Source organism: Camarhynchus parvulus, chromosome 3 (assembly GCF_901933205.1).
Source record: "Camarhynchus parvulus chromosome 3, STF_HiC, whole genome shotgun sequence".
Taxonomy (NCBI): Eukaryota; Metazoa; Chordata; class Aves; order Passeriformes; family Thraupidae; genus Camarhynchus; species Camarhynchus parvulus.
The window spans coordinates 6684272-6709611 of record NC_044573.1 but is presented as its reverse complement, the minus strand read 5'-3'; the positions used below and the strand labels follow the sequence as shown (position 1 = coordinate 6709611).

Below are 25340 nucleotides of genomic sequence, written 5' to 3'. Positions count from 1 at the left end.
ACTTGGATCTTCCAGAGCACAGGAGAATGCAACTCTGAGCCTGAATTTGGGCTGACAGCTGCCTTTCAGCTTCCACTGGCAGGATATATCCAGTATCATGAAAAGCCTGTGTGGTCTCTTATTTTCACACTCCTTGGTAAGAAAATGGGTTGGGGAAGTTTTGTAGGCCAGTTTCAGATTGAACCCTCCTATGTAAAACAATTTTGGCTGGAGGGACTGAGTTTAGCACTGAGCAGGATTTCAGCCCTATCATAATGATAGTCTTGACTGCACAGAATAGAAATAATTAAATCAATTTCCTGTTCTAAACGAAATTATCATTCTTAAATTGCCTTGTTAACTTCTGAGTACAAAGTGTCTCCTGTGAAGTGGTTGCTAAGATAGCTTATGAATCTTTGCACATAAAGGCCAAAAGGAATATCAGCACTTCAAGCTGTGATATGGCACGATCAAGCTGTTACTCTACTGGGCCTGAGTTTGGGGGAGCCTTGCTATCCACACATCTCCAGCTAAGGAACACAGAGAGCTTTTTCTGCATCTTAAATACCAGCACCAGAGCTGACACTTTGACCACAGCCTTTTGTAGCTTGAAATACAGGAAATCCATCTCTCCACTGTCAACAACTCCCAAGCTTGTAGCCAACCCCATGAGAGGATTGAAGTGCCTCACCTTTATCCACACCTGTAAGGTTTCTCCTCCTGCTGCAGCCACTCACCTCTCGCTCGTAGTCCCTTGTGGGAGCATCACTGCCCTGGTCCAGCCCCCCTGAGGACAGGGACCCGTCCGAGGGCGATGCCATGGGCTGGCGCTTTGCTCCATAGCTCCCTCCCGAGAATTCCCTGCGCAAAGCGCTGCCGTTCTGCGCCGACGATCCTGCAACACAGGGATCAAACTGAGTTACAGACAAAGAATCACAGAATCACAGAATAATGATGAGGTTGGAAGAGACCTCCGAGATCATCCAAGTCCAACCTTTGCCCTAACACCTCAACTAGACTATAGCACCAAGTGCCATGTCCAGTCTTTTTTTAAACACATCCAGAGATGATGAATCTAGCACTTTCCTGGGAAGAGCATTCCAGTACACTTTACTATTCTTTCAGTGGAAAATTTTTTCCTAATATCCAACCTATACTGTCACAGACGTATTTTATGAAAAATCCTTTTGCTAGGATTTTTTCTCCTGAGAAGCTGAGAGGCCTCAGAAATGAAATGTAAACAATAATTACCTGCTGCTGTGGAAAGCAACGGGTACATCTTTGATTGGTCTCATGTGGTGGTTTTTAATTAATGGCCAATCACAGTCCAGCTGTCTCGGACTCTCTGGCCAGTCACAAGATTTTATTATCATTCCTTTTTATTCCTTTCAAGCCTTCTGATGAAATCCTTTCTTCTATTCTTTAGTATAGTTTTAATATATCATTTTCTTTTAATATAGTATATATCATCAAATAATAAATCAGCCTTCTGAAACATGGAGTCAAGATTCTTATCTCTTCCTTTGTCCTAGGACCCCTGCAAACACCACCACAATGGAGCTTGTGAACAATTTGTCACTGATTTAAAACACTTGAGCAGAAGCAAAGCAGTCCCAGGGCTAAGAATGTAATTTGAATTCGAACATCAATTAAAAAAAACACTGACAAATTACAAGTGTGGGACTCTCAAAAGCACTACCTGCTTATTCACGTGCTCCTTTGAAAGCAAGACTAAAATGCCCTGCCCTTGGCAGCAACACAGTCAGCCATCACTTGGGAAAATCCTCATCCAGCGTGGACAGAAGGAACTGCAGGCAGCCCTTTCCCTGCACCACTTGTGCCCAGCCCCCAGAAGAAGAGAGCTCTGTTTGCTTACGTGCTGCCAAGCCGCTGCTGGCGCTCATGGAGCGTCCCGGCTCCGTGCGGGATTTGGTGATCGACGGGATGCTGACGGAGCCGCTGAACACCGTCCGGCTCTCCTGGGGCCGCAGGTTCTGAAATGCACACACACACACCATGGTCACTTATCCTTATCCACTGCTGCCTCAACCTTGCAGTTCTGTCTTGTAAGGCCCCAAAACACGGGAAACCCCCGACCTTACCAGAGCTGAGTATCTGGGCAGCAAGTCAGCAAAAATTGCAAAGTAATATTCTGCAGTTTAGTGCAGAGACTGGCAGCACACGCAACGCGGCAGTCAAGTGCTGAATTACATGGACATATGCAGGCAACTGAAAGAATACACGGAATAATTCCAGAATTTCCCTGAAAGGATGGCTTGCAAGCCTAATTAAGCTGCTGTAGATATATTCAAGTCACACTGCATAAGGCCTTCTTTCTGAACACAAGCTTCCAAGGATCTCATTACAATTTCTCTTTGATGCCATCGTCTGTGCCATGATTGTATAAGTTGATACAATATCCAGGTTAATCCCTAATGCTTGCAGGGTTATTAATAGATAGTGGATCAATCTGTATGGCAATTACTTATGAAATTCCAAAGGTGTTAACAGCATCTCTCCAAACGTATACTAGTTGAGCCAAAGTGAGAAGGAGCCTCCTGTTTCCAGCCTGCACAAAGAGGAGGACCAGAGCACATGCCACTGTTTTTCTACATATTTTAATTATTGCTCCTGTTTTGAATCCTGAGAGTTTCAGTGTGGTTTTCTAAACTAATCAGTTACTGGACGGGAGTGGTGCTTTACTGAGGAGATAAATCACAACTTCCCTACTTGGATATGGCAGTTCCCCAAACATAAGCTGTCTTTAAAAGAAGGTGAAAGAACTCACTTTGAAGTGAGTTCTGGGAGATTTTATTTCTGCTTCTGTTAACCTACAGCTGGACCTTAAGGGAAAAGACCTCTCAGATTATTTAGCCCCTCTCTCTGTGTATGAGCTGGCTTCCTTGCCCATGTGTGTCATTTCAGGCTAAATATGAGACCTCATCAACAGAGTGTGATTATTAAACCAATACCATTAAGTTAAGCTAATATTAACTATTAAGCCAATACCATTAACTGGTACAAGGTTCAGGGAACCTTCATAGATGCACAATGTGAAAGAAATGCAGGTAGCTCTAATAATTACTTCCTTTACCCTCTACAGCCCCTCCTCTGCAATAACTGTTTGTTTCTTCCTATTTATATTTTATTATTTCCCCATCCTCACACTGAGAAGAAGTAGCCATATATAAAACAATAGTTGCAAGTGCAGTGCTTCTTTAAACTAGGATGTTAATGAAAATTTCAGATCAGAACAAAGATTCTACCCCACAAGGATATATTCTCAGAGAACCTTGGTACTACCCATGTCTCTATTTGTATTTTAAAATGGGTAATTAAATTGAGGTTTTGTAAGGAACAGATTTTATACAGGTCAGACCTCATCAGATAAATTTTACCAACCTGCTGCCAAATCCAGTGTTGCAATGATCCTTGGAATCATTGCTCTGACAGGCCCCTTTGATCTTACAGGCAACCCTTGGCTTTTCATTCTTCCAGGGTGCCAGAAATGGCTGATTTTTAATGTGCAGCAAATTAGAATTAAAAATCTCTCATCTGTTCCCAGATCTCTCACAAACACCAGCAAAACAGAATCAGAGGCCTTACCAATGAAAAAGCCCTTTTTACTTCTCCCTTCTTCCACTGCTGCACCATGAGGATTTATAACTAAAGGCTTGAAACAGTCTCTTAAATTATTTGTGGGATACTATTGCTGTCTCTTGCTTAGCTTCCCTCCTTTTTTTGTTTTTTAATGTCAATAACCAACCTACTTTGTGGTACAAAATATTGAGCTGCTGCATTTTCCCCACGTGACAAACTGAGATGCAGAGTTTGAGCATCCTGGCTGTACCTAAACCATGGAGGCTCGTTCCCCTGACCATACACAAAGGAACTGAGGGGCTGAGGGATGAGTTACTGCTGTGTTTTGAGAAAGAAAGGAAAGCCAAGTGCAGCACTGGCTTTAGCACGTGTGCACTGCGGTTAGTACACTGGGGCTGCTAGGCTGGTGTAAACCTACAGAGGTTCATTTTGCAAAGAGAACAATTCTGTTTAATGATGAGGTGATTAACCTCCTTCACAGTGACTGAGCAGGCAACATACAGGCACCAGGGGAAGGAGGGAATGGGTGGGTGCACAAAAAAAGACTCATTTGTTTAACACTGTGCTCTAAAGATGATAATTTTTCGTGCCCTCAGTTTGCAACGTCCATGTAATTCCTTGTAGGAAGTCTCTCCACAAAGCAAATCTTTCATCGTTCTTTGTTCTAAAAATAAAATAAGCACATGCCAGGGCTGCTGGCATTTTGGACCAAACCTCCTGGAAGTGGTGTGCACATGATGCAGGAAGGGGATTCAAAGGAAAATGAACGCCGGTTATTAGCGGTATTCATAAAGCAGCACAACGCAGCAGGTTAAAAACACAGAAAACAAAAGGAAACCTGAGCTTGCTTTAGAGAGACAAAAACCCCTCATTTCGAGCAACAATTCAAATCCTAGCAGGAAAATTCATCCCCACTGCTGGACCAAATGGAGAAAGATGAAAGAAGTGGGGGGAAAAGCAGCAGCGGAGAAGCTGCTGCTGAGCACAGTGAATCACTGTGAAGCAGGGTGAGAGATTATTTGGGTGCATCCCATTCCAGCTGTAGAGTGGAGCTGTGAGTGCAATCACTGCCAGGGTTGCAGAGACTCTGCTCCTGCTCCAGGTCCCTTCTCCAGCACTGGGATGAGGGACAGGCTCTGACTGGACAGGTACAGCGTCCACAGTGACTGCTTCTGTTCCTCTGTCCATTGTGCTGCTTGGTCTTGTTCTGGGGTTTGTTTTTGTTCTAAAGTGCTCTGTTCATCACACTATAAAACTCAGCTTTCAACTCTCCCATAAAATAACATGACAGACTCTAACAAGTCATTTTTCAACTCCCCTATGGATTCCACACTGCCCTGGTTCCAATATCCAATCCTACCTGGGACCATGGCACCCTTCTTACACTAACATCTCCAAACACAAAGGGAGGATGGACAGACATGAAACCAAACTCACAGCCTGGCATTCCATACAGCTTCCAGCACTTCTACCCTCATGCCCCAAAGCCGACAAACACTTCTCCTCACACAAGACTAAACCTCTAGTGCTCTAAGGAGCTAACAAGGCAGGATCTTGACACTCCAGGTTGCCCACTTCACTTTTTTTCCCTCCAGTTTATGCTAGGAGGCTGCAACATTAGGATGAAGGGTGCTCCTAAAGAAAAAATTGAGAGTTACTGTCTAAAGCACCAGGGGTCATTCCTTACTGATCCCAGGGAGACTACTCACATGAGAAAGGGAAGGTAGAGGGAGGGTCACAGTCCGGTGACACATCACTGCATGTTAAACACAGACAATTTTATAGCACAGTTGGATTGAAACAACCCTGTCACCACCAGAACTGAAATACAGCTTCAGTGACTCTATAATGACCCTCTAGGAGAGAAACAGCTTTCAATTCAACTTAACAGTATTTTTTTTTTTGCATTTCAACAGAGCATTCCTCTCGTGTATTAATGGCTGTGACAACTGGGACTCACAGCAGTGACACATGACCATGCATGAAGCCAGTCAAAGCTCAGCTGTGCAAATTGGTTTTGGAGCCATAAGGAGAAGATTTATTTTCCCCCTGCATTTTTAAATTCAGTCTAGTGTTGGATGCAGGTATGTTTCCAAAACCTTCCCAGTGACAGGGCTCCAGCAGGGCAGCCCAGAGGCACTGGAAGCAGCCTGGCAGTGAAGGTTTGCCAGAAACCAAGAGCAATGCTCCCATGACAGCAATGGGCTTGGCCTGGACCCACACAAATCCTGAGCAAACAACAGCATCACACACATAACCTACAGGTTATTCCTGATTTATCTGTCCCAGGCAGAGCTGCAGGCCCCACAGCTGTGATGCACTGCAGGTACCTGTGTGCCTGCTTCACTCTGGTTTGGATTTCTACAGGACACAGAAAACCCCAGGTAGGCAGACCTGGATGCACAATCCCAGAAAAAAAGGGAAGACCACTTCCATCCCTCCAATCTACACTGGAACAGGAAGGATGCCTAAAGAACAGCATCCTACCTCAGTTTCTTTCTAAAACTACCAGGGTTAAGAGGATCTACATCAGCAAGTCGTCACCATCTTTAATTTGTATCCTGTTTCTACATGTTCTAATTTAACTTATTTACTTTAACCTCGAAACTGCTTGAGGCACTAGTTGTGTCTGTCCCTTTCCATCTGTGTCCAGCACGGTGCACAAATTCTCCCATTCCACATGAATTCATCATAAACAAACAGCCTGAAAACTTGGTCCAACACAGACAGATCCAGAACTTCTTCCTAATTCACCCTGGTGTGCAGCACTCTGACTGCTGGAGGATAAACACTGGGGAACAGAGAACTTCTCATTCAAAATTCCCACATCCTTCCTGCTGATTAAAAATTTTATTCTCATAGCAAAAGGTTCAGCCCCAAACTCTTCTTTTTTTTTTTTCCTAAGGCCATGAAGTGTCTGTTTCTTGTCAGAGCTGTGGGAAGACCCCAGCTGATAGCAGAAAAGTAAATTGTCCAGGACAAAAGGAAATGGAGGGCTGAAGGAACAGCTTACAAGGGGTTTTCTCCCACGTTAATAGCCAGGCAAAAGGAAAACCACACAGTGTTAGTAGAGTGAACACCTGACTCAGCCATTCATACCCTCAGAGTGACAAAGTCTGGAGTAGCGAGGACAGAGCGTGGAGGCGGGGAAAATGCAGGGTGTATGGAATCGTAAGAGAGGAATTTTTCAGCTGAATTAACAGTCATGTGGTAGATGTGCTCAAAGTTGCTCGGAGAGGAGATCAGACGGGAGTGATGATGAGGGAATTGATAAGGGGAACGCTGCTATCAAAGACAACAGAGAGAGAAAGCAATGAAGGATGGTTGTACAGGTTACACCGGCACCAGCAGTTCCACAAGAGCAGTGAGACACGGAGCAGGGACAGCAGACAGCAAACCCTGCTGGCTGTCAGCACACAGGGGCTGACACTGCCACCCCCAGTCCTCTGAGCACCTTCCTGACACAGAGTCTGACGGGCCTGCTGCCCTTGCTGTTGGCTAAAACATTAGAAACAAATAAAACTTTTAACTCATTGGGAATCGATTCTAATATTTATTATTTTTTGATATTTCAAAGAGCACCACAGTTGTAAAAGGTGCTTTACAGACAGTTGAGAAGCATCAGTTCCCTGCCTTGAGGAGCTTACAATCTAAAATAGACATAACACAAACAAAGGAAGGTGAACACAGGTGAGGTGGTGTGGGGAGAAGAAAAGATGAGCATACACAGCAGTTAGAGACTGTTAAGAGATTTCCTTCTGTTATTCATGCAATTTAGTGATTTCATTAAAATCATCACCCGTACAACAAACACAGAGTATTTCCAGCAGTGGGAGGAACAGTGTTTTGGCAGGGTGGGGACACAGGCTGTGTGGGAAGGTGAAGGGGTTAGTGTCAGACCACTGGGACAAGTCTCTCTGCTGACAGGTGACCAAGGCCCATGTCCTGCTCTGTGGCACTCACATTCCCTGAACAGAGAGAGACATAATTCTCTCTCACAGGAATTTTCCTGGAGAAGCACAGAGAGAAGAAGAGAAAAACAATTCTTATCTCTACTTGCTGCTCCTGTTGTTTTCGCACACGTGGACTGTGTTATGAAGATTGTTTACCTGAAGCGATTTGTCAATGGGATTCTGCTGAGGATTGTTTTGATTCCTTGGCCAATTGGCTCAAAACTGCATCCTGGCTGCCTCAGGCAGTCACAAGTTTTCTTTAGCATGTATAGTGGTATAGCATCTCTTTAATATACTATAGTATAATGTGATATAATATAGTTTTAATAAAGCAATTGTTCAGCTTTCTGAACCAATGGAGTCAGATGCCAATCATTCCCAGAGTTGGGGTCACCCTGTTTTTACTACACTGCTCCACACTGGCTCAATCCTGACAGAGCCAAGGGGAGCCAGCACTGCCACCCCTGCAGAGGATCAGGCCCTTCCTCAGCACATAAAGTGTGACAACATTAGGAAATTCAAATGTTTGTAATAGGTCAGCTGAGCAGTGTGCTCCCACAGCGTGATGTAAAGAAGGAGAGGGGAGAAATAACCCTGCAAATTGAACAGGAACAGATTCTAATTCATCTCTATGGAATGTGCTGACACGAGTGCTCATATAATTGAAAGTAATCTAAATCCAGATTTAATGGAAGAGATTTTCAAGGCTCGGTTTCCCTCCCTGTGCCATCTGTACATGCTCAGTCAGCCTGCAGTGGGCTGGTTTCCTATGGATACCAATAAATCAGAACACCTTTGCTCCTTTCTAAGTTCCTCTTCCCCTTGTCCAACTGATTTCATCTCCTTAAAACAGGTATTTCTGAGTAATATTAGAAATGTTAGGACTTAAAATATAAAATATGGTAAAAATATAGCTTACCCCTTCACTAAACCTAAGGCACTACATTTTGTATGTGGAACGTATTAAAGTCTGGAAGAACATTAAGTCACATCCCAATACATATTATATCAAACATATTGTTACTGTTCTCTTCATTTCAGCTGGTAAAATCCAACTTGGTTTTTTTTTGAACACATGGTTATTATGAGGCTTTGCCTGTTAACCAAAACATCAATTACCACAGTATGGCATATAAGACATAATATACATTAAATTGTTCTTAGTAACTTTAGCAGCATCTAAATATCAGTACAAGAAGCCACCATTCCAAAATGGTCCAGGATAGCAGACTTTGCTGAGTTCTCTGCACAGAACTGGTAGCAAAGCCAGCTACATTCCTAAAAGCCAATAAGGGAGATATGGCAGTGTCTAAAACCACAAGCTAAAAAGCAGAGGGTAGGCCAGCTGCAGATCATGAAAATATTTAGCCAGCATTCATGAATGTGAGAAAGCCACGATATGGCAACATTCAAAAAATGATACTCCATGGAACTTTCTCCATAGACTCCACCATTAGATGCATGCATGGGGTTCCCATTTTCTTTAAAGAATACCAAATATAGATAAGTATTCATTTACTTTAAAAGTTTCTCAATTGAAACAAGCAAAGCTTCACACATCATCTAGAATGGAAGTAGAATGGCTCATGTATAATGAGGTCAAACTGAAGCATAATGTTCAAATATAATGGCAGTCAAGACCAGCTTTTGTATATAAAAATACTTAGGCATGCAGAATATGAAAGCAAAATCAATCCTGTACATCTGATGTACACAGAGAGGTGGTCTGTGCTGCAGTAAGTGCAGTTCCAGATTTCAGATCTTCACTACAAAGGAGCATCCACGATAAAGTGGCTTCAGGGGATAAGAGGGCAGAAGGGAGGCCAGACTGTACGGCCAGGTTAATTGGTGACAGGCTGCTAGGGAAGAAAAACATGTAAACAAATAAGTTTGGGGATACACTAACAGGAACCATTCCAAATTGTACAAAACAAGACAATGACCCAGATCCACAGCAATAAAACACAAATATGTACTGATTACTGCTCTGCTAATAGCAAACAACAGCTTCTGGTTTCTGGTGTGTTGCAGCCCACAAATTTGTGTGCCAAAGCCAGACCATAAGGGCTCACCATGAAGAAAAGAAGGATGCAAATTTACAGTTGCCTGAAACCCCCTAAATCTGATCCCCCTCTGAGCCTTGGGCACGGTTCTGCCCAAATTCCAGGGCTCTACTGAAGTCAAGGGTGTCTGTTCATGCAACGAACAATGTGGGACCAGGCCAACAGACTGCAACTTCCCACAAACACACCAGAGTGTCTGGTGCATACCAAGAAAACTGGAAAACACTGAAAAACAACACACAGAGAAAGCATCTTTCTCCCCCATGTGGCTGCACCAGCAAGGGCAAACAAACAGGTAAATATGTTGTACACAAACAGGCACCTGATTCCACACAACAAACAGTGCAAAAGGGTTTGAACACTCCCTTTATTCCAGTTACAACACAAATTAAACTCCCTACAGCTGGTCTTTTAAAAGACACCATTAAAACAGTGGTGGGCAGAGAGCAAGCAGGCTCTGCACCCACCAGGCTAGGCTTAGAGCAGCACAAGTGCAGGTCCCCTGCTGCCCACAGACACAGCCCAGCCACCCAACAAGGGCCATCCCTACCAATCCTAACTCTGCTTCTCTCAGTTCTCAGCATTTCCCCTCAAAAGGCAGTGGGGCTGAAGTGGTTAGTTCTTTTCTGATTCACATTGCATCTATGTAGTGAGTATGTGTATATTAATGAATAAATATAAATACATACATATACCTAAAACTGTCATTTGCTTTATAAAGTTCACCCATGTGTGCTAGATAAAAGCTGGGCTGAGCTGGCTATTTAGCTTGTGACAATCTCATTCAACACAGAGATTAAAATATCTATTCTCTATTAAAACCTATTTCTACCTAAGGACCCTCTTGCCCATACAGCACTATATTGACTTCTGTGAAAGCTCAATGCTGGGTGAAAAATGTCTATTGGAAGATCCAGCCAAATCTGAAGATGCTCAAATAAACAAGAAGAAACTGCAAATGAAAAATCCCACTCCACTCTTTCATGCACTTTCTGCATTCCAATGCCCCATAAAAAAAGAATCTGTACCACCTAAAATAGCTGGAGGAAGAGAATTTGGGAAGACTATTAGCCTTGCACTGCTTGCTACCCCCAGCCTCAGCCCCAAAAATGTATTTTACCATTCACTTCCACAAACAAGAACAGGCATTCCCAAAGTAAAGTGCTGCAAACTTTCCCAAAATTTGTTAATAATAAATACTTTCTCTTCTGAACCATACTAATCTATTAAAAAATACAAAGGAGATGTTCCAGCTGCAAAATCAGGACACACACTTAGCAGCACAGAAACCCCCCAGTTGTTCACCTTTTGGGAATGAAACTGGTGAAATAATTCCATGTCCTTTAAAAGGAACCACCATACAGATGAACTGTACACAGGGTTGGATGATTATTCTTTACCTTGTGTATCGATTCTCAAGGAAACATCCTTTGTTACCATGCCCTCTTCTGGTTCTAAATTTCTTTCCAATAAAACATTAGACTCTATACATAACCTCAAATGCCCACACAACTCCTTTTCTTCTATTTTTGTGCCTGAGAAGCAAAGTTCTTACTCTGGAATGGATTAAATGGAAACTCAGTCCAGGCAAATACCTTACAGCAAGCTGTTGGAAAAGAAAAAGCTGCCTGGACTGAAGCTGCTCTTGACAGAACATTTATTTCCTAATTTCAAGTTACATTTTCAAATTCACACACTTTCAAGTCCCGTGCTTGATGCAATTCTGTACCAATTAAGTCAAGAATACAAATACAACATGACATTGCAAGGAACTGATGGAAAAATACACGACAAATTTGCTTTGTCTTGCAGCAACATCTCCCAGCATTAACAATGATACTTACTTGCAAAAAGGAGGTTTTAATAATAACTTTTTAAAAAGAAGCTGCAGCAGTGGAACAAGTGCAGGAATCAACTGTACACTGTACACATTTTCTAATTCTTCTCATCATTTTTAAGTGTGGGAAGTGACCCATGAATTATTTTCAAAGCATCATATTGATTGGCAATAGCACAGTACCAGTCCTAACTTGAAACCTGTGTGCCAACACAAGGCAAGTGCAATTAGAAAGGGTTCAAAGCTGAAAGCCATGGAGAGATGACATTGTTGAAGAAGTGATGTAAAAAATCCCCCTCTATAGATGGAATCATTCTTTGTTTTACACTTGTCAGATGTGGGGCTTGACTAAGAGTCCTTGCAGCTTTTGAGTGCCATGAACTTTCAATTATTGATGGTGTGACACAGGATGACTTCTGCTCTACCTATAGAGGTACCAGATTATCCTCTCTGCTTGAGAAAAGCCACAAATATTTTACAGAACTTACCAGAAATGGAGAAATGAAGAAAGGCTCTGATCTACATCCTGCCCTGAAGCAAATGATCATTCTCTGTCTAACATTAGACACATGCAATCCTGTATCCAGGTAAGAGAAACATACCTGCCAACATCTCTTGGATTTGTCATGTGTTTTCTAGAAAGAGTTCCTTCATTATGTGTTCATTTATAAAAATGATTATATAATTTATAAAAATACACACAATACAGTACTGTTTTTTTTCTCATTACACCAAATATATTTCTTATTGAGAGGCTTCTCAGAGTGTGTCTAATACAAGCTTTAAAATAAATCAAAGTGCAGACTTTACAGTCAAGTGCAACATAAAAGTACCACTTCCTTCAAAAGTGAGGCAAAATGAGTATCCAAAGACCAGAGATTAGGCTCCTAAACTCGTGCAACTGCATGTTGAGCTATATTTTCCAGTCTAATTTTTGTTTCCTTTGCACTTTTCAGCATCCAAATATCCCCAATTTCAGCGTCTACTTCCTGTTTTCTGCACAAACTCCAAGCAGTAACAATGATAATTTCAGACAGCAGTTCTGTGCTAATGCCTGAGTGTTATGCTGGAACAAATTTCATCTGGTTTTATCATAACATCTCATCTTTCTTACAGTGCTAATTAGCATCTTCTGAATCACATCTGTGTCATTGTGGATGTGCTTAGAAAACAATGCAGAACACATAAAGACACAAAAGATGCTCAAGGTAGCTTGAAGCAAGCAGTACAGTACTTTCTTATGAGCAAGTATTAATTAGTCTGTAGCTCATCACAGATTTCAGCAACTTCCAAGTGATTACTTCCTACATGAGGTTTTATGGAAATGAACACATTTTCTTTTTCCATTTTTCAACTTAAGAGGTTCGTTTTTATGCAAGAAGTTCTGTTTCACTGAGACTACTTAATTTGGAGAGAACAGGAAAGATAGCACTTGGCATGGGAAGAAATTTGAGCAGCAAATATTATTGAATTGCTACAGGAAAACAGGCTGTGAAGGAATAGGCAAAGATGGGAGGAGAAAAAAGGAACTGAACTCCAGTTCCCCGAGAAGGGAATTTCTCTTTCCATACCCACAAAGAGCACAAATCATGTAAATTTTGCACCTTCATATGGGTCATAAAAATGATCATCAACACTGTGAGGCCAACCTGGCATTAGGCATTCCACCTCCTCCTCCTCCTCTACTCAATGCTTGTCATGCTCCTTGCTTGAATTTCATTACATACAGCAGAGCATTTTTACTCCATTCCCCTTGTTACACTGTTTCTGATAGGAAATATGTCACTGATTACACATTAAAATTGCACTTGTTTTTCTCTCACTTATTTGCAGCCTCTGCAGCAGTCAGTCACTCTCATGTGTCCTTTTGTACTTACCATTGGGAGGTCTTTGAGAATCTGTATGCCATCTCCTGGACCCATATGTGCTATGTGGTTAAAATTAGTTGGGTTAGAAATTAACTTATTTCTCATTTCTGGATCACGTAGCATCTCCCTGGAAGAGAAGATACTTTGTTTAGGTATTTCCTTTAAGGTCAGGATGGGCATTTATAAAACATGTACAGCTTTGATGATCAGCTATTTTCAAACTGAAATTACCCAGTTTTTTCCAACCTAAACAACTCCATGAGTCTATGACTCTATTTGACCATGTTAACAGTGATAAATCCCTGCTGTCAGTACTGGTGTGGAGAAGGTTCCAGCCTGAAGAGAGGGCAAGGGGCCAGGATAAAAGAATGTTGTTTGCAGCTTAACAGCCCATGCCCAGTAGTTACTAACATTCACAGAACGAGCTGATAAAAAGCTCTGTAAGATGAGTAAAAGCCAAACTTCCTTGTGATATATTACAAAGTGGAGATGAAAATGAAGTGAAAAATATGAAAATAAAATTAAAATAATATACTGCAGTACCTTTCTCAGTCTGTGGTCAGAATTAAAAGCTCTTCAAAATGGCAAGGATGCATTTCAGAACTCAGAATAAATTTAAAGAGATCAAATGTCAATCAACTTAGAAAAGGCAAGAACAAGAAATGGAATTTTATCTCCACTGCATACAGTTGTTACTTTCCTTAGAGCCAAAAAGAAAGACAAACTGGGAGCCAACCAATGGTGTAAGATGCTGGAAATTAGAAAAGTGAAATACTCAGCTCTTGGAGCGTGGCTTAGCACAGTAGCTGGTCACTTCTAGTGAATGACAGCAAATGGTCAATAACATCCTCTGTGAACACTGCCAGTAGTGCAGACCTGGTTTTGTTGCCATTTAGGAAAGCATTTGTAACCTGCTAAACATTCCCATTAGAAGTACACCCTGCAGTCCTATGTCCCTGAAGAGGTGAGTTTTGTGAGCTTTATAGAAACTCTATGTAGTTAAATCTATAAATCAAAGAAACAGATGTCCTGGAATACTGCTGAGAGGAAAGTCTCCTTCAGAAAGAAAAGCAGAACCAGAGTAACTGATCCATATGCATAGTTAGCAAAGTAATCTCCTTTTGCAAAGTGTTTATTGGAGAGCTTTATATACACACAGGGAATGTGCACACCTATGCACCTGCATACAGTATGTGGAGGCATGCATTCCAAATTACAGCTGCTTCACACAGTTCATCTGAACTAATGGTGCATCCAGTGCAAATCCATATCCAAGCCGGTATTGACACAAGTTAAACACTGAGATTAACAAGGCAGAGAAGAGACAGGAACACCTGAATGGCCATTGCAGAAAGCCACACAATGAACGAAGCATGACCCTGGCATCAGTCAGTGTCCATCAGGGCCTACAGGCATGGACAGAGGACAAGTACAGGTGGAATACAGACCTCCTCTGCTGCATCCTCTCCTCCTCGGGCACGCGGAAGGAGTAGCGCCGCTTGTTGTTGATGTTCCGCACCATCTGCTTCCGGCTGTTGTCTGACGTCTCAGGCACCACCAGCTCGTCCCCCTCTGAAACCAGCACAAAAATGGGGATGCAGTTCCTTAGCTACTAATGGAATTTGAGTTTCAACACTCTACCTCTGCTCTGCTAGTGCTGGACACCACCCCTTTCCCACCAAACCTGAACAAACATTCTTTGGTTTATGGGTTTCCTTGGCCACTATCTACTACTCTGTTATGTAGCAACAGACTTAACCCTTCTTCACACACAAGCTGCCACCACCTGTGTTCTCAAAACACCACTGATGTGTTCTTTGAAATAAACATTTTGGTGGGCAGGAAGGGAATCTGAGTCTTGTCTCAAAATTCCCACTGAAAATCACTAGAACAGTCTTGTTCTACCGACTGTCTGGAAACTGAATGCAAGATTCTCTTTCATTCATTCCCTGCTCCAAAGGGAACACTGCTTTTGAAATGTTTGGACATCAATGTATTTTGATGCAGCTGTGGGAAAAGGGAAGATTTTTGCCATGTGTGTACATCTGGCCAAGGGATCTTTATTAAAGACATGAAAAGGAAATCAGTGATTATCACACAACAGCTGTGTGACTTTGAATGAACATTGCAACTGTTCTGTCTTGTTTTCTATTTATGGAGACTAAAGTGACACTTAATAAGCTCACTGCTCACTGACAAAACAGTTTTGTATGGAACTCAAATCTCTTCTTTCCTTAAGATCAACTCTAATGTTCAGTCTTTATTAGACTTGAAAATTCTCTAGACATACTTCCAGCATATTTCTCCTCTCCACCACTGCCATTCCTTTCATACTAATTTGCTGGCAATTGAAATAAGCACTGAGATAGTGCCAGCAGCAGTACATTTTCCTAGAGTGTTTATTTCCACTGTTTTCAGAAAGTTGTTAACAAAAATTTATAGCTTTTGGTTGTTGAAACAGACCATGTCCCTTCTCCACCTAAGAGGTTAAACAAAAGTTTTAGGAAATTCCTCAGGAGGATGCTTATGAAAGGGGCTCTAAAAAGCAAAAAAAAGAGTCAGAAAGACTTGTATCATAAATAGATTTTTGAAGCCAAAATTGTGGCACACAGTCATAACTGGCCCTAATAATAAGTTACAAATACATTGTATTACCTTAAAATGCTTGGGAAACATTTCTTAAATATAGTATTAAATGTTAAATATAGTATTGATTTTAATCTGGTGCTGCCAAAATGACTACTGAAGTTTTTAATTGTGCAGGCTTTTCTAGGCAGTGTTCTGGCAGGTGATCCCACATTTGGAGGGAGCATCCAGTCATTCTAGTTTCTAGTTCCAGTCTTCATTGAAGTCTTTATTGAATATTCAAAAGGCAAAAGAAGTTCAGAGAAGAGACAGCATTGCAATCACTGTGGAATCCATAAGCTTTGGCTTTTTTCCCAAGTTAACAAGCACACAGACGTTTAAGAGATTCCTTTATGCAATGCACAGATGCAGACAAATGCTCTTTCTAAACAAAAATGTGAATGATGAAAATTGGCTTCTCTTTACTTACCTGCCATTTTGTTTTTGAAATATATTAATCTGACTGTCTCCAGGCCTAAAAGGTTTAGTGATCCTTCTGTATTCAAGGGTCGTACCTGAAACAAGGAAAAACAGTTCTTGTAACACTCTCAAGAGTAACAATTCCAAGTCTCTAAAGCCACAAAGAAGAGTTCAAAAGAATTTTAAACTCTTCTTTTTTTTGAGAATGACTACAGAGGGAGTTGCTCAAAATTCCACTTCAAGACACAGGCTTAACACCATTCCTCCCAGCATTTAAATGAATAGCTGTGTTACAAGTCTACTTCATATATCAAGCTAATTTTTCCATCAGATGTACAAAGCAATAAGCTGAGCTTTTACTTTGTGTTAGCACCATGTCACAATAATGCTCTGCAGCTTGATAAGAGCACACACAGACTGCTAAAACCTACGGGTATTTGTGATTTCCAACATAAAAGTGAAAGAGGCATTCCACACTCTGTAAATTGTGTTAGAAACAGACTCTTCATAATAAATTGCTATTTTTGAGACTCCTAAGTGTAGTAATTTTATTTGCTGAAAGTAGCTTCCATTAAAAGGGAAGTCTTGAGCCAAATATTAATCAAAGTATTAAATCACATTCTACTGTGTAGGGGAAAAAAATGCTCCAACTGCTTAATAACTCAAAGTTTGGACACCAGAAAGAACTTCCCCATAAAAGTCCAGATTGGTCTCTCTTCAAGATGGTTAACAGCTGAGCACTTTGATCTTTGCATTATGTATCCTCACAGCACTGCCAGAATATCCTGGTTTGCATCTGGCACGTGGGAAATTGATATTCAGAGACTGAATGACCAATACAAGACCACAGGGGCAATGTCCTGCAGCTCTGTCTCATTGAAATGTCAGTAAAGGAATTGTGTTGACCCTGATACAAAGCTGAAGTCAGTCTAAACCACAAGGAAAAAAACTGACTTTTCTCTTTTCTTTCTAAATACAGCTGAGCAAACACCTTCTAAATACCAAGGAAGTGTCAAGTTTTCAGAAACATCTTCCTTTTGATAAGAGATCCAAACTGACATCATCCTGTTGTCGGTGTTTCTACTGCTTGAAACAAAATGTTCTAACCCTGTCTGTCTACCATATGTTCAGGAGCAGCAGGAGATAGATTTTTGACGGCCTGTGTAATTATCTTAACATCCACCATCCTCTGGTAATATTCACAATCAGTCCCAATGAAGCCATATGTAATTAATGCCAATTAATTCCTCTCATTATTACAACAGTATCAGTAAATCTAAGATAGCCATATGCTCCAGGATTGACCATTCATCTAAAACAGTGCAACCACATGAAAAACACATCTTCTATCTTCTATTTCCAACAAAAATGCAGGAGTTTCTTTGCAGTAGCTCTTCTTTTAATTCAATTATGTTCCCACAAGCAGTTTTAATGAGCAGTATTGGTTCTGGACATACTCCTTGGCCCACAATGAAATGGGAAGTTACCTTTTTGAGAGGAATAGTTTGAATCCACTCCATGGAGTTCACGTCAAAGACATCAATTGCATTTTCACTGTACACAGAGAGGTATGGTGCATTGTAACCTGGGAGGGAATGAGGAGGCATTGTGTCAACTGCTTTTGGACACGGCCCAAAATAGACAATTTCTTACAGTTTAACCATATTTATTTAGCAAATAAAACCAGTGCTCCACAATCCAACAACAAGCTTTGAAAAATGCTTTAACTCAAAAATTACCAAGAAATTTATTCTGAAGGCAAACCAGCATCACCCAAAAGCTTACAACCTCCATGACTTTTAACTTTGCTGAAAACCTAACTACTTTCTGAATTTTAAGACATTATGGTTTACTCTGCCAAATCCTGATGTATTTCAAAGGTGTTTTCCCTCCTAAAAATCCCATTTTTAATAAGAGCTCACATATTGTAAATGATGTGGTAGGAAAATAATCTGCTCTATTTAATAACTGCCAGTTGAATGACCTAAGCTCTGAGTCTTTGGACTATGCACTAAATGAGCATCACTTGGAACTAAGCACCATGACACAGTCATAAAAGTCATGTTTCCTTAACTTTAATTCTCTCTTCTCATTTTCTGGATTGTAAAGAGAAATCTTCTGCTACTTTTCTGGCACATTTGCCCAGGATGAAATTTGTTTCACTGGGACCACTTCTAAAGGAGAATTCAGTATTTCCATGCCGGAAACAAGACTGCCACAGTCTGCCAAGACTAACAACAGCATCCAAGTTGTGTTTAAATGTAACAGCTTTTGCTATAAAATACACCTCCATTCTGAGTTGGAAATTATCATCATCAAATCACTTCAAGCAAAAAACTGTCACAAGTAACAATGGCAAGTGTAGATGAACTATGTGTGAAAAATACACATTTTTCAATCTATCACATAACCTTCTGTTTTGATTAATTCATTGTCTGAGTCCATTGTAATAATCAATTGTGTAAAATTGCCTGAAATCCAGAATTGGCAAACACCCTGTAAATGTTGCTCCCTCTATGCTCAGAAGGGCCTTCACTCAAACAAGGTGAAATACTCTTCCTCTTTACAGTGTGACTGGACTGCTGCCACAGTGAGGTGAGAAGGCAGACTATTCTAAAAATCAGCACAGAATTGGGCTTCTTCCTACTCTGAGTGCAGATTTGGCTAATCTTTATCTGCATTCAGAAAGACTTTAAAAAAATAAACATTCAGGTTTGTTTTTTTTCCCTTAAAACTGTCACAGAGATAAAGACCCAGCATTGAAATAAGGCACAATAAATCCTTAACAGACCTTGGTGGAAATGAAAATCTTGAAAAATGACAGTATTTTTCCTTAAGGTTATGAAATATATTTTTAATATTGCCTCCTATGCATTGTATTTTGTAAGGGAAGAGAGAGACAGGAGGGAAACTCAGTGACTTTTTGAAAAAGGAGAGAGGAGATGAAAAAGAAGGTTGTTGACAAAACCTGCTGAGGAAGAAAGAATGAACAAATAAAGAAAGAAAAGACAAAACAGACTAGTAAGTAGGAACAAATACTATTAGAGAAAAGCAAATCAAACTACCAGATCCTAATGACTCTCAGCATGAAGAAAGCTGGAACCAAAGTACAATCACATTCCAAGAGTTTAAATAACAACAGTCCAGCTTTGGTGGCAGCAAATACATAAAGCTCCCATTAGCCTCTGTTGAACCTGAAGCTTTTGGCTGTTTTAGAGTTAGAAATCCTGACTCATGCTTCCTCTTTGTGTTCCAGCAAGTAAAGGTCAGTGCCAGAATTGTTGAAACTAGCATAAATGAGGATTAAACCCTCTTCTCGGAGTCTCTGTGATCAGGATGACCCCAAGATGTGTCAGAGTCTCTTTTCCCAGCCCAGCAGCCAAAGGAGGAGTCAGGATTCTTCTGTTCTGGCTCTCAAGGTTGTTTATTTGCTGTTATCTATAACATTCTTTCTCTGACCCACCGAGGTCTGTCTGGCAGGTTGGGTTGAGGCACACTGACAGCCTCAGAGGTGGTGTTATCTTTTATACTAAAAACTACGTGTACATTATTTACAATAATTTCCCAATACCTATCAGCTATGCTAGACAGTGAGTTCCTACTCTAAACCGATCCAAAAGTGCCACCATCACCCAGAAGATGGAGGCTAAGAAGAAGAAAGAAGAAGGACAAGGCACGTCCAAATCCCTCCATCTTGCCTTCTGAACCCCCATTCCAAAAACTCAAAATTCTACTTTTCTATCTTGTAACAAACTAACTATCATTCTACTTAAACTTCCGTGGCTTGTGAATCCTCATATAAGGCTGGTAATCGTTTTTTCCAAGGGCTAAAATCAAAGGCACAGGTGTTTTTGACTCCATGCCAAGGTCTCTGAGCCCCCTATCAGGGTCTTGAGTCCTCCAGGGCAGCCAGAGGAATTTCCTGGGTTCCAACACACTCTGACCAGATTAAAAATGGTGACGCGCTGAGAGCATCCATTAACCTGTCAGGTAATTAGCCCAGAACTCCACCTCCCCTGGATATCAACACAAGCAGAGATCACTTCAGACACACACACACACAGAGAGCACAACTCACAGCAAGAAGATGGAGTTGCGGGCCACATCAACTCTTGCTGCCTGGATCTTCGGCCCTGGCAGTCGACGTAAACCCCGACGCTGCTAAAACACAGCAGGTATTCTTTAGTTGAGATCTCGACTGCACAGATGGCATCAGTTGGCTGCTGTGAGATAAATGAGAGCGTGTGGTCGTCCGGGTGGAGCAGGCTGTACGGGCTGCCCTCCCCATGGAGGGGGTACTTGAGGAAACCTGACTGGTAGCCTACACAGAGACGGTCGCTGAAGATGGACATCCACTGGACGTTCCCCTGCACCTGGATCTCCTTGATCTTTCTGTGGCGCGTCTTGCTCTGATTGAGTTCGTAACAGAGCACCTGCCTTTTCATGGCCACACACAGGCAGGTGAGGGCCCCGTGGCGCACGTGGCCAGAAACGATGGCCTGGCAGCCTTTGGTCTCTGCCAGCTTATAGAAGTCAGTCTCCCTTCCATCCAGGGCGGCCATGGGGAAGAGCCGCACGTGGCGGTTCCGTCCTGAGATTACGGCGATGAGCTGCTCGCTCGGGATGAGCTCGATCTGATGGACCTTCTTATTGTCACCAACACGGATAATCTCTGAAAGAAAGATCAAAACAAGCCCCCTGTCACAGACATGTTTTATGAAAAATCCTTTCGTTAGGATCTTTTCTCCTGAGAAGCTGAGAGGCCTCAGGAACAAAATGTAAACAGTGATTATCTGCTGCTGTGGAATGCAACAGGTGCATCTGTGATTGGTCTCATGTGGTTGTTTTTCATTAATGGCCAATCAAAGTCCAGCTGTCTTGAACTCTCTGGTCAGTCACAAGATTTTATTATCATTCCTTTTCTTTCTTTTCTAACCTTCTGATGTCTCCTTTCTCTTTTCTTTTAGTATAGTCTTAATATAGAATTTTCTTTTCATATAATATATATCATAACATAATAAATCAGCCTTCTGAAACATGGAGTCAAGATTCTCAGCTCTTCCCTCATCCTGGGACCCCTGTGAACATCACCACAGCCCCCCACATATTCAAGTAAGTAATGGTGAAGTGTGAATTGATTATAACGTGTATTTGTAAAGATGAACTAGAAAAGAAACCCAAGTGTGGATGCCATGGGACAGAGAGAGAGAAACGGGAAGCGTTTCTCACAGGGGCTTGTGAGAATTTTTAGGGAGTTGTAAGGATGTGGTAACCTGTTAAGTATAAGCAATCTGCAGGTGGTGTTTTTCTACATCATCTTTCTGTTCTTCTTAAGAACAGTGTATGAGGAAGGTGTTTTTGTTAATTAGCCAATCAAATAGAATCTATCATATCACTCCATAAAACCACGTGGTTCTCTTGAATAAAGCCTTCTTTGCTCTTTCTACAATCCTGCCTCCTGACTGTTCCTGCGTCATCCTCGGCACAAGAGTGACACCCAAGAAATCCCCTTTATTGCTTCCCTGCAGTATGAAAAATACAGAATCAAAACTAGTGTTTTAATAACACCAGATGTGCAAATTCTGGATAAACCTTTGGCTCTTCCTCATCAGAAATGGGAGGAGCAGATCTGATGCAGTAACAACAACTGCACATTATTTCAGCATTCATTTCAAAACCAGTTTATAGCAAAAAACTACTGAATCAAGGAAAAGCCTCAGAGCTGAAGCATACAATTAAACATGTCATTTGTTGAATTAACTTGGGCAATCTGTTAGCACATCTTGCAGTACTGCACAGAAGTTTTTACTTCCAGTACCAAGGAGGAGGTTACACAAAGGATTAAGCCATGATTCTTGCTGAGGTGTACAGCAGGAAATTCAAATGAAGGAGGTTTCTGCTGAATATAAAAAGGAAGTGTTTCACCGTGAGAGTAACTTGCAACAGGCAGTCCAGAGAAATCATGGAACCTGTGTCCTTGGGGATTTTCAACACAGAACTGGATAAAGCCCTGAGCAACCTGGTCTGAAATCAGTATTGAGATAGTTGGGGGAAAAATGGGGGAAAAAACTTCAACTGCATTCCAAAACCTTGATATTGGAAAGGATACCCAAACCAGAGAGCACACAGATCACCTTTTGGTCTCTCATGGAGCTGTACAGCTGACAATGTAGTAAATAATGAAAAATCAAACCAGAAGATACTGAATAAGAAAAAGATGATTTAGTACTAGAGAAATTATTACCAGTTCCTAGTTTCTTACCATCTTTGGTGACATGCACAACAAACAACCCTTCTTCATTCCCCAGGGCTATTCTTTCATGGTCTACGACATTAAGGAAAAAAAAAAGGTTATTTTTCTTTGGAAGTACTTTAAATTTCATAAACAATAGTTATAATTCTCATTAACAGAGACAGTTTTTAGAATACATTGAAATAATTGTATATAAATCCAAACCTAATATATTAATGTATTTTAAAAAATTGGCAAACTCCCAATCTCTCAAATTTCTCAAAAAAGAAGTATTTTCCCGTTTCTCCTGTTAGTTATAGTAACAGCCAGAAACATAATTTTTAATAAACTGTTCAGAGAACTTAAGTCTAGCACCAGCTTTGAAGTAACTATATTATTATATTGAAATAATTTACATAATCAGAGTTTAACATATTTTATGCAGTACTATTTGAAATTATTAAATTCAACCTCTGATCTTACATCTTCTCTCTGGTCCCACCAGCAGATTTTGAAGTGAATGATTTACACCTACTCTATAGTGCTAATTTCGCCCAGTTAGGGAATTATGTTTACAGAGTAACAAAAGAGGAACATCCAATTCTCAGTCAAAACTATTCATAATTACAAATATTGGTGAATAATTATGAATATGGGTGAATAGAGGGAATACTCTTAAAAGATCTGACAAAAGTGCTGGGTTCTCTTGCACTTTTCTCTTAGGCCCACACACATTTCCATATGGGATAACACCACTACCTGTTACTCTCTATTCAGTAGATAACCATCTAACACGACTTTTTCCTAAAAAGTCATGCTTTTAGCATTCCCATTTTTCTTAGAGCTTTCTTCTAAATAACTTCATACCTATGATTGCTGCTGACTGTGTTGTTTTGATGAGGGGCAAGGTGCTGTCATAAGCTTCTTTGGGGACATAGACTGAGCGGTCTTTGAGTTTGTTCTTCTTCAAGATCCTATGCAACTCATTCAGCACGCCCACCCACTTGCTTTTTTCATTCTCACCATCTGCTAGAATCAGGATTGAACACTTGTTACTGGATGCAGAGAGCTGGGAGGCTGTAACCTGCAAAAAAAATCAAAACATAGTTTTAAGTCATAACTGATAAATAATTTCCTCGTGATCGTTTTTACAAGGGAATCAGATGCCTGTAAATGCCCTTTTAATTAGTTGTCTGAATTAAGGAAGTAAAAATTTCTCTTCAGTTAATATAAAACACTCTTATCTTAAACAAGAACCTGCAGTAGAAAACCAGATGTGAATATTTTAAAGAACAGATAAAATGTTGGATTTATTTTAAATGCATTTGTATTTATTTTATAATTCATGAATGTCTGCTCTAAATAAGGCAGTCAATTGTTTCTCACAGCAATTTCATAAAAAAAGCATTTTTATAAAGTTTTCTGTATTTTTAAGAGCTATAGATTTCATTAATAGTTTGTAATGCAATAGGAATGGCTTTCATTGAAAGAATGCTCTGTGATCCTTTTCAGGATACAGCTATTAATGATAAAATGGAAAGCCCCTTCTGTAGGTTTTATCTCCTCTCAGCACACTGAGTGGTGAACAATTTAAAAACTGGAAAAACAAGGACTGAAATACAAAGGCACAGTAAAGAAATGATAGTGGAACTGATAAGACATCAAGGAGATTTCACTGAGATGAAAGCTTTAACAGAGTATCTAACAAAAATAAGAATATTAGAAAAGGCCAGTGATGGCAAAATCCTGATACCAGGTACTAGACATAAACTTTGACGAGCATTTTGCACTAAATTTCTATACTGACTATCTGATGAATGGGAGTTTTCAGATATCCAATGCATACGTTAAAAAAAAAGTATAAAAAATAAAGACTTCAGCAAACACCCAGTGAGTTAAATCGAGAAGCAGAGGGCAACTTGAGGAAATGAAAATGTACAAGATCATGATGAACAGAAGAATTTCAAATGACTAAGAAGAAATGAAGGAAAATACGTCTTATTGTGAAGATGAAAAAATACAACCTACACAGAGATGAATGCTTGTCTAGATGTACCAGTGCTATTTTTACCACAGAAATTACATATGTACAGATCCCTATGCATTGCTGCTGCTGCCATGGATTCCACAGGGGCAGAACTGGCCAAGGAAATAAAATACTGGCAAGCTGTCAGAGCATACATCACCCTGTGAAACCAGGATGTCATACTCACCCTAAAGATACAGGGGATATCTTTCCGATTTGCATGGATGACATCTGAGGCCAAGACAGAACTCACTGAGAATTCTTCATCCCTTATGGAGACCATAAACATAATTGGAAAAGAGTTAATGAGCAAAATCTGTCTGTTTGGATTTTACTTTTTCAATAGTCTTGTTTAGTGAAGGAAACAAGTCAGCACTAAAATCTGATTTTTAAAATTATCCTTTCATCTGTATCTGAAGATAAAACTCACAAATACAATATTGCATAATTAATTCCTGGTAAATGCTGATGGAAATAAATCTATTCAGATATTCTGTAACTGTTTTTAATCTGTATAAATTAAAACCTTTAAAGGAAAAGTCCAATTTTAAAAATAAGTGGAACAAAGAACAACCTCTCCAACTCTCATAAAAATCCAAACTAAGATATAACCTTCAGCAGTTTGGGGCTTCCTGGATGAACTAATTTAGGTCAGAGATGAGCTTTACTTAGTTGCTATGTTAGATATTCTCAGCCTTCAGTGAGGCTGGCAGTATTTCAGTAATACTGAAGATAGT

The 25340-nt window shown here is 40.6% G+C and overlaps 1 protein-coding gene across 3 annotated transcripts in view; it reads right to left on the bottom strand.

Moving 5' to 3' along the window:
• The window catches only part of CDC42BPA (CDC42 binding protein kinase alpha), a 183361-nt gene that overhangs the window by 5244 nt on the left and 152777 nt on the right, over window positions 1-25340 (bottom strand). For 2 of the 3 annotated variants that reach the window (XM_030944869.1, XM_030944870.1), the window contains 10 exons: window positions 24791-24872; window positions 23445-23661; window positions 22608-22670; window positions 20424-21017; window positions 17833-17930; window positions 16356-16440; window positions 14749-14872; window positions 13310-13427; window positions 1856-1973; window positions 717-874 (listed from right to left, as the gene is read on the bottom strand). In XM_030944869.1, coding sequence (XP_030800729.1) covers window positions 717-874; window positions 1856-1973; window positions 13310-13427; window positions 14749-14872; window positions 16356-16440; window positions 17833-17930; window positions 20424-21017; window positions 22608-22670; window positions 23445-23661; window positions 24791-24872 — 1657 coding nt within the window. Of the gene's footprint in view, window positions 1-716; window positions 875-1855; window positions 1974-9188; window positions 9392-13309; window positions 13428-14748; window positions 14873-16355; window positions 16441-17832; window positions 17931-20423; window positions 21018-22607; window positions 22671-23444; window positions 23662-24790; window positions 24873-25340 lie in introns of those variants that run through there. The other variant, XM_030944871.1, reaches the window with a different exon arrangement.